Below are 20,696 nucleotides of genomic sequence, written 5' to 3'. Positions count from 1 at the left end.
AGAGGCAGAGGCAGAGGCAGAGGCAGAGGCAGAGGCAGAGGCAGAGGCAGAGCAGAGCAGAGCAGAGGCAGAGGCAGAGGCAGAGGCAGAGGCAGAGGCAGAGGCAGAGGCAGAGGCAGATGGATCTTTGTGAGTTCCACGATAGCCTCGTCTACAAAGAGAGTTCAATGACAGCCGGGGCTACTAAACAGAGAAACCCTGTCTTGAAAACAAACAAAAAAGAGTAGTTGGTGGGATGGGTCAGTGGGTAAAGTGCTGTGTAAAAATGATGACTCCAGCACTAGTGTAAAAGCTAGGTACACAGTGTACATCCATAACCCCAGTGTGGGGAGGTAGAGAGACACATCTGGGGAGTCTCACTTGATAGCCAAGCCAGTGGAAGCCCTGAGCTCCAGGTTCGGAGAAAGACCCTCTCTAAAAAAATGAGACTTGAGAGTGGCAGAGTGACGCTTGATGCAGACCTCTGACCTCCACAAGCCCTCACATACATACAAAAAGTGAAAAGGCATATAAGTAGATCTTTAATAACTGTGAATTTGTACTATGCAATGAAGGGATAACCCATTTTCTTTCTTGAAGAAAAAGTTTAGGGGGCTGGAGAGATGGCTCAGTGGTTAAGAGCACTGGTGGTTCTCTCAGCACCCACATGGCAGCTCACAACTGTCTGTTAAGTTCCAGGGGATCTGATACCTTCATGTCAAAGCACATAAAATAAAGTTAAATTATTAAAAATATATAAAATAAAATAATTTAAAGAAGAAAAAGTTTAATAGGGGTTGTTATGATGACTCAGTGGATACAGCCCTTGCTGCCAAGCCTACTACCAGAGTTCCATTCCGAAAACATAAATGGAAGGAAGGAACTGACTCCCAGATATCTTCTGACCACCACACAGATACCATGGCACCTGAAACCCTCCCCATACACAGTAAATAAATAGATACTGTGGTGGTGCATGCCTTTAATCCCAGCTCTCGGGAGGCAGATGCAGACGGATCTCTGTGAGTTCAAGGCCAGCCTGGTCTACAGAAGGAAGGTTTTGTTTTTTGTTTTGTATCCACACTCTTTATGAGGACATTGGGCAGTCTAGGTCATTACCCTGCCACAAAGATACACCCCACTACAGAGACTTCTCCCACACTATCAGCCTCTCCATTTTTTAAACCTAAGAACTCCTATTTGTCTTTATCATTTTTGCCTTTGACAGGTCCTGGACACAGTAGGAAAACTGCACAACCACCCATTATTTATTTATTTGCAAATCTCTGCAAGTCCACTTGTGACTACATTGTCTTATTAAGGAAGGTTTCATAATATCTATTATATACAACATATAAATTATACACACATAACACAAAATCAGTGCTTCGGTTCAAATCAGAATTGGCCTTCTGTACCTATCTCAAGGTTGAGGGTATCCCAACGCCCCCTCAGCATCGTTCCAACACGTTTTAAAGTTAAGTATCACATTCCTTCCAGAAACATGTCCACTCTACCCTGAGCAAGAGGGCCTGGATCTGATGCCACTCCAGAGGCTCTCAAGTCAACCTGTCCGCACCCCTACCGGCCAGGCAACCCCGCCCCCAGGGCGGAGCCCAGGCGGAGCCGCTCGTTCTCTTCCACCTCCGAGGTTCGGTGTCAGCCCCGGTGCGCGCGGCGCATGTGCGCGGTGCCCCCTCCCCCGCCCTGGATTCCACTTCCCCTCGGCTCGCGCCACAGCGGCCACCTCCGGTCCCCTCGCCGCTTCGGGAGCCCATGGCCGGGACGCGCTGGGTGCTAGGGGCGTTGCTCCGGGGCTGCGGCTGCAACTGCAGCAGCTGCCGGCGCACCGGCGCCGCCTGCCTGCCCTTCTACTCGGCTGCCGGCACCTTCCCGTCGGGCGTCTCGGGCCGCCGCCGCCTGCTGCTGCTCCTCGGGGCCGCCGCGGCCGCCGCCTCGCAGACGCGCGGCCTGCAGCTCGGGCCCGCGCCCGCCGGGAGACTGGCGGGTCCCGTCCCTGCCCGGCCCTCCGCCGCCGCGGCCGCCGCCGCGTCCTACTCGGCCCTGCGCGCCCCGCTGCTACCGCGATCGCTGGCGGCCGCCGCGGGCCCGGCGCGGGCTTACAGCCAGGTAGGCGACGCCGCGCGCGCGGGGGGGAACCCTCGGCGGCCGCGCACCCGCGTCCGTCCGCGTGCGCCTCGCGTGCGCGCCCGGGGATCCGCGGCACGCGCCGCACCCCCGCCTCCCTCCCGCTCCGTCCTCCTATTGGGCACGGGAACAAGGGACGCTCTCCCGGCCCCGGCTTTTCTCCTTGTTTTGTTCCCTCCGAGTCTGGGCGGTTGGGCAGTGTAAGTGTGGCTGGGGTGAATGTTGAGGCCTTGTTTCCCGCCGGGCCCATGGTAGGTTTTGGGGGGCCGCCGATGCCCCCCATCCCGCGTCCCCCTAGCCTTCTGCCCGCTGGAGGTGAAGTTGAGAGGCCGGAGCCCGCGGAGGGTCGGGGCCGGCCGTGCGGGGGGCAGCGGTAGGCCGGGCGGCTCGGGCCTCCTCGGCCGGCCACCGACGCGCAGCCCCGCGCTCATGGGAGAGTGGTCTAGCCTGGGAACGGCCCCCGCGCGCCCCTCTCTCGCGTCCGCGGGGAGAGGCGGCCGTCCACCCGACTGAAGGTCACCTCTGCAAGTCCACTTGCCTTGACAGAAGGGCCTTTCGGCCGCGGGGAGCTCTGGGGAGACCGTGGGAATTTGGGGAGAGCGTGTGATGGGCGGGGGCGACGGTGGGTGAGGGTTTGGGTGCCTCACTTGTGAGCCTATGCTCTTTTTCTTTATAGTTTTCCGTCTTTGAAGAAAGACATTTTAAAAATTCATATTGCAAATATTTTGTCCTCTGTATGTGAAGTGTCTTACGTGGCACCCGGGAAGTGTCCGCACGCTTTTGGTCTACCAACCCCCTGATGGGCCATGTTTATCTTAATTCAGTTTTGCGTCTGCTTGAATTAATGATTTCTGGGAGGTTAATCTGCAAGGCTGATGTCTGCCAGTAGCTGAGCTAATTGATTTGAATCCCGGCCCAATACTTTTCTGTTGTCCTTTTCTGCAAAAGCCTGAGATGTTTATGGAATTCTGGGAAAACACGGAAAGGAGCAGTGTCTCAAGCTGCTGCCTCCGATGCCTTTTATGTTCTTTCCCTTATCCACTTGTTTTGACGGTGATCTTTTACCTACGTCCCAAAGTCTTTTTATTGATTTCCTTTGCCTACCAAGTGAAGTTTCCTTCATTAGGTCCAACAATGCAAGGCCATCCGATACTGTAGGGTACTGAGTACTTTTTGCCACCTCATCTTTGGCTCTTATTTTTACTGTCCAATTTAGACAAATGGAACTGCCATTTTTCAAATGTTGCTTTTCCCATGCCTCTCAAATCAGAATGTTCTATCTTTTCCATCTTTTGTAAGGCTATCTCATCTTTCTTTTTTCTATTTTTGAATAAATTACAACAGTTTGTATTTTAAGTATAACATAACACATCTTGTTCTGCATCTTGCCTTGTACTAGGTAGTCAGTGCTTTGAGATGATGGCCTGATGTGTTTTGTGTGTATGTGGCCCTTAAGTATTGTCAATTGAAGCCACCATTCTACTGATTTTAATGGAAGCTCTCTTACTGCCAGTGTTTAGAAGGCAGTATTGCCTTTATTGTGTGTCTTGCCACCATGCTTGCACATTGTCTTAGGATAGAAAATATAAGCCCAAAACAAAGCCACACTGGTATAGTAAGCCTGTAGCCAGCACTCTGGGGGCTGAGGTTGGGGCAGCCTGGGCCACATGGAGAGATAACATTCTCAAACTAAAACAAAAGCAGAGGATGGAGACGTGTGCTTTTGACCTGAAATAACATCATGTGCATCTGTTTGTAGGTGTAAGCATTTTCTAGTAGGTTGCCCAAGAGGTATTTTTACAATTCTTTTTTCTTGAAAGGACTCCAAAACGACCTACCTGGAAGACCTCCCACCACTACCTGAGTACGAGTTGAGTCCATCCAAGTTAGGACAGGAGGTGGACGATGTGTATCTCATTCGAGCTCAGGGACTGCCTTGGTCCTGCACTGTGGAAGATGTTCTTAACTTTTTCTCAGGTATATCTTACATGTGTTGTAAGTAAGAAGTTTGGTCTGAGTGGAAGGTAGTCCTACAAAATCCAAGTTTAGATGCCCTGGAGGCAGCTCTGAGGGTGAGGAATGGTCCCTATCCTGGCTGATTACCCATTCATACCATGTGCCACTGTGGGTCCTGCCATATGTTTAAAGACTGAATATAACAAAAGTAAGTAATGTTAAAATTACAGAGTATAAAATTAGTTAACACTCAAGTTTTGCTATGTGCATGACTATGTCCATGGGCGTTTATAGAAGAGAAGCCCTTCATGCCATACATTTAGACGATCATTTGCTTTGAGTTCTCTTATTAATACGTTTGGGAGATTTCCCAGTGTGTGGTTAGTTTTTATTACCACTTGTGATTTTAAATCATCTTCTTAAAGTGAATGTATCAACTCTGTAAACTCAATGGTGTCGTGTGCATCAGATATTCTCTACAAGTCACTCATTGTTTATGTCTTGGATTTGCATGATAAGAAATGGGCAGTATAAAGTTGTCTTTTGCACACTGGGGAGGGTCTAGGCCCTACTCCAGAGGATATGACAGACTTTGAAGATCCCTGTGGAAGACCTCACCCTCCCTGGGGAGCAGAAAGGGGTTGGGATAGGGGGGTCTGTGGTGGGCAGGGGAGGAAGGGAGGGAGAGGGAACTGAGATTGATATGTAAAAGAAGCTTGTTTCTAATTTAAATAAAAAAATAAAGTTGTCTTTTGGTGTAAGGAAAAGGGGGAAAAGTTAGATTAATGTAGTGATTATTTTTGCAGAAGGTACTTTATGGATATGTTTTTTAAAGGAAGATGATTAGGAATAAACTTGAGTTGCCATTTAATGGTTGTGAGCAATAATGAGCTTCTGTGCTTTGTTTGTTTTTCTTTTTTTATGCTTTCCTCAACCCCCAGGGTCTCCCAGTGTAGCCCTGGCTGTCTTGAAACTTACTCTGTAGACCAGGCTGGCATCAGACTCAGATCCACCTGTCTCTGCCTCCCAAGTGCTGGAATTAAAGGTGTGCCAAACTTATCTTTTCTACTTGGAACAGTTTTAGACTCTGTCACCACCTTCATTAGCATTTTGATAGTTTCAGTGGCTGGGATTAAGTAAAGAATGTGGGAGGGGAAAATATGATAAAAGTATATTGTCCATGGAAAAAAAGAATTTAGTAGGCATTTTTAGTTCCTGCATTGTTAGAAATTGCATTGTAGTGACATGTAAAATTGAAACAAAACTTTGATTTCTAAGTGACTTTAATTGTGTATTTTTAGACTGCAGAATCCGAAACAGTGAGAATGGAATCCATTTCCTCTTAAATAGAGATGGGAAACGGAGGGGCGATGCCTTAATTGAGATGGAGTCGGAGCAGGACGTTCAGAAGGCCTTAGAAAAGCACCGGATGTACATGGGGCAGCGCTATGTGGAAGGTATGTGAGCTCAGGTTCCAACTTTTTGGGATGTTTAGACTAACTTTTGTTTTGTTTTGCTTTTGTGTTTTGTTTTGTTTTTTTGAGACAGGGTTTCTCAGTGTAGCTTTGGGACCCTGTCTTGGAACTCTCTCTGTAGACCAGGCTGGCCTTGAACTCACAGAGATCTGCCTGCCTAGGCTTCCTGAGTGTTGGGATTAAAGGAGTGTACCACCACTGCCCAGCTAGACTTCAGACTTTTCAAGGTAGTTGTCATATAATCTTTAACAGTGGTATAGTAGTTAAATGTTACACATCAATTTTTTTTTAATTGGCTTACTAAGACTTAAGTTTTATTATATATAGCGTTTTTCAAACAAGGTGTTAGGCATTATTTTGCAGCTTGTGAAAGTGAAGTATGTGGCTGTATCTGCATGTGGAATGTACAAGTGTATGCTGGTGCCCTGAGGGTGACTGGAGCTGTCAGCTGGAGTTAGCAGAACATTGTGATTTGGTTGCTGGGAACCAAACTGGGTCCTCTTGGAAGAAAAGTACATGCCTTTAGCTGATGAACTATCTTTTCAGTTCTGCTTTGTTTCTTTCTTTTAAAGATAGTTTTATTGATTATTTGTGTGTATATTTGTGGTAGGATCCACATAGGGATACCACAGAACAACTTGAAGTTGATTCTCTCCTTCCATTGTGGGTTCCTGTGCACTTGGAACTGCTGAATAAGCTGTCTCCTTGGCTCAATCTCAGGTTTTAAATCTAAAGTATTGCCCAACTTTATATTAAGGTTGTGAGGACTAAATAGGTTATAACTGGAACACAGCAAATATTCAATAAATGTTACTTGTTATATTCTTGACAGAAATAAGGTATAATTTGATTTTATTTTTTTCTCAAGACAGTGTTTCTCTGTGTAGCTTTGGAGCCTATCCTGGCACTTGCTCTGGAGACCAGGCTGGCCTCGAACTCACAGAGATCTGCCTGCCTCTGCCTCCCGAGTGCTGGGATTAAAGGCCAACGCCCAGCTAATTTGATATTTTTTTAAGTTGTGTTTCCTTTGTCATATAAGTTTTGAATCCATTTTTGTGCTTTTTTTTTTTTTTTTGTAGTATATGAGATAAACAATGAAGATGTGGATGCCTTAATGAAGAGCCTACATGTCAAATCTTCACCTATGGTAAATGACGGTGTGGTTCGCTTGAGAGGACTTCCTTATAGCTGCAACGAGAAAGACATTGTCGACTTCTTTGCAGGTGCTTGGCAGCTGTGGCTTGTTTGGGCTTACATTCTCTTTCCCATCTTGATTCTTCCCTTTGTACCCTTGAGGGTTTCAGTCTTTCAAGCAGATCTTTGGGTCATGTCAACTTTCAGAATAGTTTCAGGACATTGTTTAACTATGAAGAAACTATTCTTAAAATAGTGGCCATACTTGTCCAAGACAATAATAATTTACATGACTTACCAGCATGTGGGCTGGGGATGTAGGTCAGTTGATAGAATGCTTGTCTGGCATTCACAAAGCTCCATGTTAGATCCTAGTACCACATAAGCTGACCACATAAGGTCTTGCACACCTATAATCACAACACAAGGCGGAAGAAGAGGAAGAAAAAGCAGTATCTAACTTCTAGCTGCAAAATATGCCTGTCAGTAACTTTGCTTGTTTAAATACTGTCTCCTAAAATACAACCAGTAATCCCCTTCCCCCCAAAATGGTTGAGGAAAAACTTTGAGAGAGATAAACTTGTATATATTTGTAACATTCTGCCCATTCTGCTGTTTCACACATACTCTGAAGCCAAGGCTGACCTTGCTTTTGTATCTTCCTGCCTTTACCTGACAAGTTCTGGGGTTTGGGTTACATAAGGATTGTTTGTGCTTGAGCTTGTACAGCTTTGAAGTTGGCAAATAGTATCTAAATTTTATTAGTGCATGAGTAAACTTGTTAACTCTAATGAAGAAAGATCTTGTTAGCAGCACTGATTTGTAAATTCTTTTGTATTCTAGGACTGAACATTGTAGATATTACTTTTGTGATGGACTATAGAGGAAGAAGAAAAACAGGGGAAGCCTATGTTCAGTTTGAAGAACCAGAAATGGCCAACCAAGCGCTTTTAAAGCACAGAGAAGAAATTGGTAACAGGTGAGTGAAGCAGCTGTTAGCAGAGGTGTCAGGTTATTTTGATGAGTACATTGTACTGTGGTTGTCAGATTATCCAAATATAGAAAACTAGGGTACCATGATGAGCCACTAAATGTTTATCACTCAAATCAACTTCTTTGATAAATTTGAGTGAGAGGCCTAAGTGAAAGGTAGTCCTATAAAATCCCATTATAACTGTGTTCTGAATTCCTTTTTTAATGATTTATTTTTATTTTATATGCACTGATGTTTTGCTTGCACATATATCTGTGTGAGGGTATGAGATCCTCAGGACCCGGAGTTACAGATGGCTGTGAGCTGCCATGTGGGTGACTGGGAATTGAACTTGGGTCCTGTGGAAGAGCAGACAGTGTGCTCTTAACCATCGAGCCATCTCTCCAGTCCCTGTTTTTATTTATCAAGACAGGGTTACTTTGTGTAGTTTTGGCTGTCCTAGAACTAGCTTTGTAGACCAGGCTGGCCTCAAACTCAGAGATCTACCTACCTCTGCCTCACAAGTGCTGGGATTAAAGGTATGCACTACTGCCAGGCAAAACTTAGTTGTTTTTGCTTTTTGGTATTTGTGTTTTAGTAAGTGCCTTTAATGAAGTTTTCTTTCATAATCGCACTATTTAACAAAATTAGCACTATTTGATTGTCTAATAGCTGCCCACAATCACATTTTTTCCATTTGTAACAAAAATATAATTGATTTATGTGATCAGAATCTGAGCAGCTCATATAGTCCATTTGATAGATCACTAATTTTATGAAACTAGAGCACATCCATATTTAATTTTCCTAGTCTTTCTTTCAGTTTTTCAAGACAGGGTTCCTCTGTGTGTCCCTGGCTGTTCTGGCATTCACTCTATAGACCAGGCTGGCCTGAAACTCACGGAGATCTGCCTGTCTCTGTCTTGTGGGATTAAAGGTGTGAGCCATCACCACAGGCAGTCCCTCTCCTTTTTATGTGTGTGCATGTGGTAGGTGTGCTTGCCCACCCATGCATGCACCTGTAGGTGCTGGAGGCTAGAAGTTAACATTGTATCTTCCTCAAGCTTTTTCCACCTTGCTTATTTGAGATGGATCTCACTGAACCTGGAGCTTGATTAGCTAGACTGATGGCCCCCAAGCCCCTGGGATCCACCTGCCTCTGCCCTCCTCCCCTCCAGCTCTGAGGGTAAAGAGGTTACCACATCTGACTTTTACGTGGATCTGAGGGTCTGAACTCAGATCCTCATTCATGTGCAGCTAGCACTTAACCATCTGAGCCTTCTTCCTAGCCCTGTCCCTCTCCTTTGAGAGATACAATGATCTGCTTTTTGAAGAAGTCAGCTGTCTCATATGGTGTTTTATATTCTTATTGAATTAGAATGTATGCAGTTATATAATGAGGTAGGAGATTGCGTTTTAACTTCACTTTTGGAGAGTTAGTAAAAATGCATACTTTTAAATCACCGTTTTTCTATGTTCTTTAAAATGTGTTTTTAGATTTACTTATGTTTTGCTCACATGATTATCTGTGCACTGCATGCAATAATAATACTAATATGTTGCTCTTTCAAAAAACACATTTAAAAACTACCTAAATAAAAAGTACCATATACATAAACATACATAAATGAGCCTGATATTTTGAGGCAAAAATCTTACTAAAATTAGCATGTTGACCTATTCTGTGGAAAGTATTTTGTCATAAACTAATGTGTAGGTGGACTTTTTATTCTTGCTGTTACCTTTGGATGCCCATGTTCTATAAGCTTTGGAAATATAATACATAACTGGTTATGTATATTATATTTAAAACTGGTTATTTTAACCTTTAAAAAAAAAGTAGTACATTGTGTGTGTGCATGTGTGTGCAAGTGCCCCAAGATGCCCAGAGAGGATGTCAGATTCCCTTGTGCTGGGGTTACAGATGCCCCAGGTGGGTGCTGGGAACTGAACAAGGATCCTCGGAACAGCAGCAAGTGCTCTTGACTGCTGAGCCATCTCTGCAGCTGCACATACCTAATTATTATTTTTTTAAAGTTTATTGGGAAGTTACTCTACACCACTTGTGCCTTTTCATTTTGTTTTGTTATGTATAGATACATAGAGATATTTCCGAGCAGAAGGAATGAAGTTCGAACACATGTTGGATCTCATAAGGCAAAGAAAATGGTGTCATCTCCTACTGCTAAATATATAACTGAGCCAGAAGTGGTATTTGAGGAACATGAAGTAAATGAGGATATTCGGCCTATGACAGCTTTTGAAAGTGATAAAGAGATAGGTAAGGTCCTGCCTCTTAAGATTGATTGCCTTGTATGTTTAGGTTTTGTTGAACTGTTTTCATGGTCAGCTTATGTGAAATTATGAGATTCAGAACATGGGTCAAGTTAAAGATTGAATGTGATCGTAGAATATACTTTGTCTAGATACACAAAAGTTTAATTATATTTTTAAAAATTGCATCTATTTTGTATGTATATATGAATCCATGTGGCCTGGCACGTGTGTGGAGGACACTTTGAGAGTTGGTTCTCTTTACTAGGTGACCCAGGAATAGAACTTAGGTTGTCAGGGTTGGTGTGAGCGCCTTTACAGACTGAACAATCTTGACTGACAGCTATTGGTAGTTTTTAAAATTACTATTTTTAACTTTTTAATTAGTGTATGTGTGTCTGTGTACATGTGCTAGTACCCATGGAGGCCAAAGGGCATTCCTAGAATGCCCTTTGCTGGAGTTACAAGCAGTTGTGAGCTGCCTGATTCAGGTTCTGGGAACTGAACTTGGGTCCTCTGTTGTAGTACATGTTAACCACTGGAGAACCATCTCTCCAGTCCTCTATTAGTTTTTATTATTATTCATCTATTGATTTTATTGTGTGTGGCTGTATCACTGGTACCTTCAGAGGCCAGAAGAGGCAATCAGAGCCCCCAGACAAAGGGAGTTACAGGTGGTTGTGAGCCACCATGTGGGTGCTGTTAATGGAAGAGCCGCCAGTACTCTTAACCATCAGTGATTGCTCTAGCATCACTGTTTGTTTTTTACCCTGATCATTTTGTGGACTGTTTCAATAGTAGGTAGTGCAAATGTAACAAACCAAAATAAAATGGTAACATTTAAGCAAAAGTGGGAAATGATTTGGATAGAGAGTAGGGATGTTGGCTAAAGACTTTTGTCTGCCTCTGGATTTAATTCTCTTTCATCTGTAACTCCAGAGCAACATTTGGTGTCTTTGAGATTTGGAAATGCTTACAAATCCAATACACGGGGATTATCCCGTCACTGTATTTGCTATCTTTTTGTTTTCAGTGCCTACAACTGAGATAGTTTCTCCTATTTTAGTTTAATTAAGGGCATTTTATCTTATTGTCATATGAGATAAAGTCTTCATTTGGGAATGGTTTGAGTTCCTAAGTGCTTTTAATGGTTGTTCAGGTGACAGCTGTTAAGTAGCAGAAATTGCAGGTTTTTGCCTTTAAAGCTCATGTGCTTTGGGTCAAGATGAATTGAGGATTTCAACTTTAAAAGGTCATATCTAATTATAATCTGCTATTAGCTCTGGAAGCTTTTGTGTCCTTGACTTTTTTTTTTTTTTTTTTTGGTCCTTCCTCAGAACTGCCTAAGGAGATGTCAGAAAAACTTCCAGAGACTGTTGATTTTGGATCAATGCCTTCACTCCACTTTGTCCACATGAGAGGATTGCCTTTCCAAGCCAATGCCCAAGACATTATAAATGTGAGTGGCAGTAAGGTTCATAGGCCTGAGCAATCTAAACTGGACTTGTATTGCATTTGAGGAAGACTGGGGAAAAACACTCTTTGTGGAGCGTCCTCTGTTAGCTAGCATCTCTGTCTCAGCAGAGGCTTATTCCATCTTCTGTAGCTGCAGGGTGTGGCTGACACAGGATATGATCCCAGCCAGCTCGGCCAATGTAGTTACAACCTATCACTTCAGAAAAGCATATTATAATTTAAGGTGAAAAACATCAGAATTTTATAGATACAAATAAGGTGTAGGTTTAATAATCAGAGTAAGGAAGTTTGGCTTTTGAGTAAGTTGATTCCATCTATTTACTTTTAGTTTAGGCCCTTAGACTCAGGCTGCCAGTACAGAGCAGCTGTTGACATGTTCCTTGGCATTCAGTGGGTTGTGTCCTAATACTCCCATCACAAACTGAAAGTGTACTTCATACAACTAACCTACTCAACCTGACTTAACAGCAGCTTCTTCCGAGTAATGATTGTGTTCTCATGGTTGACTGGGAATTCTGCCACTTGGCCACATCTTTTAAAAACGATTGTGTGGAATTGGGGAGGGGGGCATGGTCTGTATATGGAGGTCAGAAGTCACCCAGTGGAAGTCGGATTTCTCCTTCCACCATGTGGTTCCTGGGATTGAACTTGGTGGGTAAGTGCCTTTACTTGCTGAGTCATCTTGCTGGCCATTTTCACAGTGTCCTGACCCAGTATATCACTGTATTGCTAACCAGGGGAAAGATGGAAACAATTTTCAATTCATAACTCAGTTGTTTGTTTTGAATGGCCTTGTGTAGTTCTTTGCTCCATTGAAGCCTGTGAGAATCACCATGGAGTACAGCTCTAGTGGGAAGGCCACTGGAGAAGCCGATGTGCACTTTGATACCCATGAGGATGCTGTTGCAGCTATGCTCAAGGATCGGTCCCATGTTCGTGAGTATGACTCATTGTTTTCCTGTCACACTGCCTTGTTTATACATTTATTTGGGAATTGGCCTAGAATTTTTCCTTTGGCAAATCACATTCCTTTAGTACACTAAAGTGAATGCAGAGGATCAAAATTAGTTTGTTGATTATTTTGCATATTTCTGTCTAGAGTTAGTTTTTCCTTTTTTTTTAAAAAAAAAAATTATTTTGGTTTTTCGAGAGAGTTTCTCTGTAGCTTTGGAACCTATTCTGGAACTCACTCTGTAGACCAGGCTGGCCTAGAACTCACAGAAACCTGCCTATCTCTGCCTCCCTGAGTGCACTACTACTGCCTGGCTAGAGTTAGTTAGTTTTTCTTGATGTCTACCTGTTTTTGTTTTTAATTTCATGTATGTATTTAGCTCGAGACAGGGTCTCACTTTGTAGCCTAGAGCAGTATTGGACTCAGGGTGTACCAGGGTTACAGATGTAGGACAACATACCCAGCTATTATTATCATTTTGAGATGGGGGTCTCACTGTGTCCAGTATCCAGACTGATCTCAATCTCAAAGAGCTCAAGTGATCCTTCACTTCAGCCTCCAAGTAGCTGGCGATAGAGGTGTGTGCCACCACACTTAGCTTTTTTTTTATTTAATTAGGGAAAGGGTAAAGGATTTGTGTTGCTCTCTAAAGTATGATAAAAAAGGGCTTTAAGTCTTTTATTTAGTTTTATTTAGTTTTTATTGCAAAACTAACCTTTTTTATATATATATATTCAGAACATAGGTATATTGAGCTCTTCCTAAATTCATGTCCTAAAGGAAAATAAGACGTCAGCAGAACCTCAGATGATAAGGTAATTAAGCTATAACTATGGAAAAACTTGCAGTAATTAATAATCAAATCACTAGTAGATAATATGACAGAAACTATTCTTTAAATTTGATTGTGTAGTGGGGTTAAGCATCAATAATTCTTCACATCATGCTGTATGTATACATACAATTAGTTTAGAAACTAATTGTGTGGCTATTTCTAATAGCTGTAATCATAACACAGAAAGTGTGTTTTATATTAGCGTTTCATTCCTTTAAAACTGAAGTGCATTTCCTCAGTTGTAAAGTATGTATCTACATATATACACACACACTTATAAATTTCTTTATAGAATTTCATACTTGAGTGCCATACTTATCTTTTCTACCCTTTCTCTCCCTTTCAGTTCTTCCCATGCTCCCTCCTTCCTCTCAAATTAATGGTTATTTCATTGATTATTTTATATAGCCCTACTGAGTCCCTTTAGTGTTGCCTGTGTGTATTTGCTTTGAGTTTAATATCCTTTCGGAGGTCTCATCCCTAGAGAAAAATGATTCTTTCAGCAGCCATTGATTGCCTGTATAGCACCTCCCCAACCCACCAGCAAGGTTTCTCTGTATAATAGTCCAGGTTGTTCTGGCACTCGCTCTGTAGACCAGATTGGCCTTAAACTTACAGAGATCCACCTTCCTCTGCCTCCTGAGTACTGGGATTGAAGGTGTGTATCACCACCACCTGGCTGATTGCCCATAGCTTTTTATCTAGAGTAGAGCTTTGTGAAATTTCCCCCATCCACATTGACATGTCTACTGGTGCTATGCAGGTTTTACAGAGACAGCCATATTATTGAGATTTCACCATGCAGCATTTCCTCTCGTGTCTAGAAGACACTGCTACAGCAGGCACACTGAGTGTCTGGCTGTTTTCTTTTTCCCATCTCCTCTTATGAGATGCTCCCCGAGCCTTAGGTGTGGGGTTGTGTAGTACATGTATCAGTGGGGCTGGCCACCCACAGTCAGTTATTTGCATTTTGCCTGTCTCAAGTCCCTGTAATAGTCTTTTTCCTGCATAAAGCTTCTCTGATGAGGAGTGAGTGCTGTTTGCCCTTTTGAGAAACAGTTTGTGTTGTATAGCCCAAGCTAGCCTTGAACTTTTAATTCTCTTAGCTTAGCATCCTGAGTGCTGGGGTTTATTGTATTATATACTGCACCTGGCTGTAAATTAAGTTTCTATCTTAAGTATATGATGTCATATATAGGTTAACTTACCTGCAACATTTTGCTAAATACATCTTGATGTTTCTTCTCTTGTAAATATGAAGTTCCTGTTTTCTTTCTTGTTTTTCATGTATTTCAATATATTGCATTGTATTTGTTTTCTGAATATAATGATGGATTCTTTAAGGAACTTAGCTGTGTTTTAGAAACACCAGCAATATATTTTTGGACATAAAGCTCCAATACTTTCTGTTAAATACATATATTAACTTAGTTCTCTGCAAAACCTATTTTGTGTTCACTTCTGGATTTATTCCAGGCTGTGTACATATAGTAATGGGGGTGGGGGCTGAATTTATCATTTTAAGCAATGTGGAAAAACATGTAAACATCTTTCATCATGGATAAACATGAAGCACTTTTGTTTATTTTCAGGATGAAGCAGGGAGCGCCTCATTTGCACATCTCTCTTGAACCTGGGCTATAAAGATCCATTTGATTGGCAGCAACCGCTGGAGAAAGGATCTGGGCATCCAACGATAGTGCTTCTAAGAAAAATTCATGATGGAGTGTTTAGAGCCAGAAAGATTCAGTTTAGGATTATGAAATAAGCTACAAATTTAAAATTCCATTTGAACAGTCCTGGATCTGATTGAGAAAGTCTGGTTTATGTAACTTAGTTTCCTGTCATGGAGGATATGTCACAGATGATGCTCTATTCAGTGCTGCTCTTTAGAACCTTATTTCCGCTCGTTTTTTGCCTATGGTTGAGAGCTCTGATGTAAAACTTCTCATGGAATAAAATATGGTGTATTTTTGCTAAACACTCACCAAAGCAAGGGAAGGTTTCAGAACTTTAATAAGCCAGTCTGATTTTGATTTGGTCAAGTAGTGTTTAGTTTGTCTGTATTTAATTGCTTAGGGCTAGAAATTTTCAAAAATACAAACCACAGATTATTGAGCATAAGTGGTCACTTGGCAGTTTTGTCTTTAGAAACAAACACTTTGCCTCCCTAAGCCTTGACCTAAAGGCTTTTAATGTGGGTGCCTGTCTTTGTCATGGGAAGTCTAGGCTAACTTAAAACTTCACCGAGTCTCTTTTTATTTTGTTTTGTTTTAGACAAATCTTAAGGCTGTTTGTTAGGTTTGAAATCATAAAGTGACACATCAGACTGGTAAGGACATTGTAGCTTCTCTCTAATTAAACCAGCTCTAGACAGGAAAAAACCAACCCGAGTCTCCTCATTCGCTTTTCCAGTGGGGTACCTACCCCATATTTTAGAACAAGTAGGGGTGCCTTGCTTAAATAAAACTAGCATTTAATATATAACTGTGTGAAGGGTTTATGGATAGAGCTGTATTTCTGTCACATTGTGGCAGTACCTTCTGCTTTAATACTAAATAGCTTGTTATTTAAATATTGGACAAAATGGCTGGCTTCAAAAATAGTCATTAATAAACTTAACTTTATGTATACCTGTGTAGAAGAATCACAGTCCTGTACATTTTCTTTACTTTGTTCCTGTTTTGGGGGTGACAGCTGCCACCAAGAGATAACAATTCTCATTCTTTTTTTTGTTTTGTTTTTGCTTTTCAAGACTATGTTTCTCTGTGTAGCTCTGACTATCCTGGAATCACTTTGTAGACCAGGCTGGCCCATTCACAGAGATCTGCCTATCTCTGCCCTCCTGAGTGCTGAGATTAAAGGCGAGCACCACCACTGCTCATTCTTGAGATTGAATTTCCAGAGCTTTCAGAGAAGTGATAACTTGGAAGAAACGTGTGTCACTTAGTACATAACCATTTATGATTACCAGCTAAGGGTCAGATCACTATCTTGTAGACAGTAAGGGAGGTTTGTTTCAGGTGAAAGATGATCTAAGTGTTTATTACTGGAATGTATGAGTCTACTATATTTAGTTTATCATTATATCAAGTCCTGGTGCATTAATACAATAATATAAGACGAGATGGTTTTCAGGTGTGTTTAAAAAAAAATCAGAAAGTGGCTTACGGTCTTCGTGGTAATAGTAGCATATATAAGATTTTAATCCCAGCACAGTGGAGGCAGAGGCAGGCAAATCTTGGTAGTCTAAATGTTGATTTCCTGGCGAATTAGGGCTACATAGTGAGATCCTGTCTCAAAAATAAATCAAATCATGGCTTGTGGAGTATTTGTACCCTGTGAAAATGTAAGGCAACACTTCTGGGGACAGAGAGGACTCTGGGATCAGCCAAACACTGAGGAAGCAGCATGAGTAGTACAGAGAGATGAGGTAACTAGCTACTCGACAACATAGATTAAAATAAATGGGTTAATTTAAGTTATAAGCCCTAGTGGGACAAGACAAAGCTGAGGCGGAACTTATATAATAAGTCCAAAGAAAAATCTGACAAAAATGGCTTAACCAACTGAACAGTATACATCTTAGATGGCGTTGTAGTTTACCAGCCCTTGAGAACTGGTATCTGAAGTTATGTGGTCTGTTAAGGTGTGATCTTCCTTTCATGGCTGGTCTCTAACTTGCTGTGGGAAAGATTTGTAGGGTCTCTTGGGATTGGGGTTGTTGAAGAACTGATACATTTGCATTTTATTTTCAGCTAATGAGTTTCATTTGTCCATTTTTGGGAAGAGAGTGAAAGCAGAAACATTAAGTGCTATGTGTAGAGTGAGCTTGGTAGGATCTATCTTAACCTCTTTGGAGGCTGGACTCTGTACAGAGCAAGCCTAACACTGGGAAGTTAGGAGCTCACTTTCTCACTTGAGGAGTGCCCACAATTTAGGCCACTGAATCAGTGATGAGTGATAGAGTAAGTGTAGTTACTTGGAAAGAATCACATAATTGAATGAAGGTTTATTTACTCTTTAGTTTATTTCTACTGGAGTCAAGGCTTATCAACTGACAATTTTAAGATTTGATTTGCTATTCAAACAGCATCAATAGTGGCTTCCCCTCATTAGTTTGAAATTCCTTATATTACGTAAAGAGTAGTGGAGTTAGGCATGGTGGTCATCTTTGTAACCCTAGCACTCAGAAAGCTGAGGCAGGAGGATCACAAGTTAGAGTTCAAGCCTGAGCTGCATAGCGAAACAGGATTAGGCTACATGGCAGGTATCTGGTTTGCTTTGGCTTAACAAAGGTACATGCCATGACCCTGCTTATTGGTTGGCATAGCTTTCCATTAGCATCCTGTGCTCTCAGCAGTCCTCAGTAGGTTTCACCTAGAGATTTTTCTTCTACTTGGCATTATGTACTATTCACCATATTTAAAACACTACATTTCGGACATTCTGAGAATGGGGAAGTGTTCATATTCAATTGGTGACTGCAGTATGAAGTATAGGCAGGTTCAAGTTCAGAGGCTTTGACAAATAGGACTTCTCTAATGTTTAAATACTTCTACTGCCCCTGAATTTTACTAGATGAGAAAGTATTTTGATAAAGCTTCTAGGTGGGAAATAAAGTGACTATAAACTATAATTCTTTTGCAATTACAGTCTTTTTTTTTTTGCAGATTTTTTTTATTTGAATTAGAAACAAGATTGTTTTACATGTCAATCCCAGTTCCCTCTCCCTCCCCTTCTCCCCTACCAGCCTCCCCCCCAACTAAAACCCTATCACATATCCTTTCTGCTCCCCAGGGAGGGTGAGACCTTCCCTTAGGGGGTCATCAGAGTCTATCATATCCTTTGGTATAGGGCCTAGGCCCACTCCTGTGTGTCTTGGCTCAGGGAGTATCCCTCTATGTGGAATGGGCTCCCAAAATCCACACCTATGCCAGGGACTGAACTAATAGGAAGTCCCGTAGATTTTCGAGGTTTCCTCACTGAAACCCATGTTCCTAGGGTCTGGATCAGTCTCATACTTGTATCTCAGCTATCCGTCTGGGGACCAAGAGCTCCCCATTGTTCAGGTCAGCTGTTTCTGTGGGTTTCACCAGCCTGGTCTGGATCACTCCTCCTCTGTAACTGGATTCCAGTATCAGGGGGAGGGCATTTAAGGTAGCCTCTCCTCTGTTGCTTAGATTGTTAGCTGGTGTCATCTTTGTGGATCTCCAGACATTTCCCTAGTGCCTGATTTCTCTGTAAACCTAAAATGTCTATAAATATGCAGGTTTGTGTAGACATGTTTTCAGTTTGGGATGAGTACTGTTTCACCTGCTCTCATTTATAAGGCTGACAGTTCTAAGCAGAATAAAAGACAGATTTGACATGATATTATCTTGAAATTTAAATCAGGCAGTTTATAAAAAGAAACTACTATAAACCCTGAAATACAAATTTTTTTTAAAGATTTTATTATGTATACAACATTCTGCTTCCATGTACATCTGCACACCAGAAGAGGGCACCAGATCTTATAACAGATGGTTGTGAGCCACCATGTGGTTGCTGGGAATTGAACTCAAGACCTCTGGAAGAGCAGTCGGTGCTCTTAACCACTGAGCCATCTCTCCAGCCCCATGAAATACCATTTTTTTAAAGCAGGAAGTGGTGCGTGTGATTATTTTTAGAGAGCAAAATTTAGTTGTGACCGATGGTGCAATTTGATAGATGCATTCATGCCAGGGAGCAGCACCCCCAAATGACAAGGCTGTACAGCTTCATTCCACTTGCCTTTTGGAGGCCCAACTTATTTACCTTTTTCTTATTGACCCAAAGGCTCCAATATCCTCAGCAATGCTTACAACTACTTACTGGTTCTGATATTAAACCTGTTTTACATTTCAAGATAATGTCCTGTCAGAATTTTTTGTGTATGTATAGAAGTTGCCTGTTGGCTACCTGGTTTCTATTTTGGGGTGTGTGTGTGTGTACCTATAATTTTTCTTTTTTCTTTTTTCTTTTTTTTGACTGGGTTTATATGTATAACACTAGCTAACCTGGAACTCTAGAGCAGGCTGGCCTTGAGCTTGCAGAGATCTACTTGCCTCTGCTTCTAGAGTTGGGGTATTAAAGCGGTGTGCCATTATGCCCCAGCTTGATTTAGTATATTAACTGACATGCACATGTAATCGGAAAGTAACTTGTATGTTAACCACCTGTCTTAGGCTGTCTTCAGCTTGTGTGTGACACATGAGTCCAACTTCGTTTCTGTGTACATGGCTGTCCAGTTTTCCCAATACTTTGTTGTGGTGGTCTTGGCACCAGACAGAGATAATCTGACTTTATACTTACAGGTTTATTTCTAGGTTGTCTATACTTTTTGCCAGTACCATTTTGACTTGGTTACTGTAGTTTTTCTTTCTTTCTTTTGGTTTTTCGAGACAGGGTTTCTCTGTGTAGCTTTGGAGCCTATCCTGACACTTGCTCTGGGAGACCAGGCTGATTGGTTACTGTAGTTTTAAGTGTTGAAATTAGAGCTTATTAAGTTCTTTCAAACAAACAGTATGTATACAATTTTAGGAAAGCTCCTCCCTCCATTTCTGCAGAAAATTGGATTTTTATGGGGGTTGCTTTTCTTTTTTTAAAGGGTCTTCCCATGTAGGCCAGGCCCTGAATTTGTGATCCCTTTGCCTTGGGCTTTAAGTGCTAGATTCAGGGCCTGCCTCCTGCAGTGTTTGTGTGGTCATGTTTTCTAATCTATGAACACAATGTTTCATTTCACATGGAACGTTCTATAGTTGTTATTGTGTGAGTTCTTGCCTCTAGTTATTCTTACTTTCATTTGGTTGATGCTATTGTTAATGTTAGGGGGAAATTTTAAAGGAAGAGTCCCTAGGGATGATTACATTTGAGTGTCCATGACTTGGTCCCTTGCTTTTGGGATAGTAGTGCAAAATAACAGCCACAAGTGTTTGGGGATGTTTAAAAAGGCAGAATGACTTCGGTTCCTATTGTCTACTCTCTTACACTCCATGCTGTGTATGCAGTTGCCTCCTAACTCAAAACTCATTTGAACTTTTGCCCTCACTTATAGTTCCTCAAACTGCTGGCTCCTGTAAGTGACCAAAAACAATATGAACAAAGGATCACCAAAAATTGTTTTGCATACCAGGTGGTAGTGGCACATGCCTTTAACCCAGCACTCAGGAGGCAGAGGCAGGCAGATCTCTGAGTTTGGGGCCAACCTGTTCTACAAAGCAAGTTCCAGTACAGCCAGAGCTACACTGTCTCGAAACCCCTCCCACCCAAAAATTATTTTGCAGAAAAAAGGTAGGGGCTAGAGAGAGCTCAGTGGTTAAGAGCACTGGCTGTTCTTTCAGGTCTGGGGTTCAGTTCTCAGCAGCCACAGGGCAGCTCCCAGCTGTCTCTAATTCTGGCTCCAGGGGAACTGATGCCCTGCTTGGACAAACATACGCAGAGGCAGAATACTCATTCACATAAATATATTTA

General features: G+C 42.1%; 1 protein-coding gene across 2 annotated transcripts; it reads left to right on the top strand.

Annotated features, from left to right (window-relative positions):
• Nucleotides 1-1,677: 1,677 nt before the first annotated feature.
• Grsf1 (G-rich RNA sequence binding factor 1) lies at nt 1,678-15,849 on the top strand. 2 transcript variants are annotated; one of them, XM_027389242.2, is made up of 10 exons: nt 1,678-2,109; nt 3,948-4,104; nt 5,385-5,540; nt 6,638-6,781; nt 7,536-7,671; nt 9,762-9,946; nt 11,277-11,398; nt 12,216-12,351; nt 13,106-13,182; nt 14,795-15,849. In XM_027389242.2, exons 1-9 carry the CDS (start codon nt 1,756-1,758, stop codon nt 13,153-13,155), a joined length of 1,440 nt encoding a protein of 479 aa, XP_027245043.1. In that variant the 5' UTR covers nt 1,678-1,755; the 3' UTR covers nt 13,156-13,182; nt 14,795-15,849. The 2 variants fall into 2 exon arrangements, with proteins under 2 accessions (XP_027245043.1, XP_027245044.1); XM_027389243.2 differs by lacking the exon at nt 1,678-2,109 and adding an exon at nt 2,139-2,378.
• Nucleotides 15,850-20,696: the final 4,847 nt, after the last annotated feature.

Source organism: Cricetulus griseus (assembly GCF_003668045.3).
Source record: "Cricetulus griseus strain 17A/GY chromosome 1 unlocalized genomic scaffold, alternate assembly CriGri-PICRH-1.0 chr1_1, whole genome shotgun sequence".
Taxonomy (NCBI): domain Eukaryota; kingdom Metazoa; phylum Chordata; class Mammalia; order Rodentia; family Cricetidae; genus Cricetulus; species Cricetulus griseus.
The sequence above is the reverse complement of the archived record's forward strand: the minus strand, read 5'-3'. Positions and strand labels throughout refer to the sequence as shown.

What these genes read in the sequence shown, in the direction of transcription:
- Grsf1 (XM_027389242.2), top strand. Translation starts at nt 1,756, where the DNA reads ATGGCCGGGACGCGCTGGGTGCTAGGGGCGTTGCTCCGGGGCTGCGGC. An exon ending in GGGGCAGCGCTATGTGGAAG is followed by an intron (nt 5,541 to 6,637) that starts GTATGTGAGCTC and finishes TTTTTTTTGTAG; the next exon opens with TATATGAGATAAACAATGAA. An exon ending in AGAGAAGAAATTGGTAACAG is followed by an intron (nt 7,672 to 9,761) that starts GTGAGTGAAGCA and finishes TGTTATGTATAG; the next exon opens with ATACATAGAGATATTTCCGA.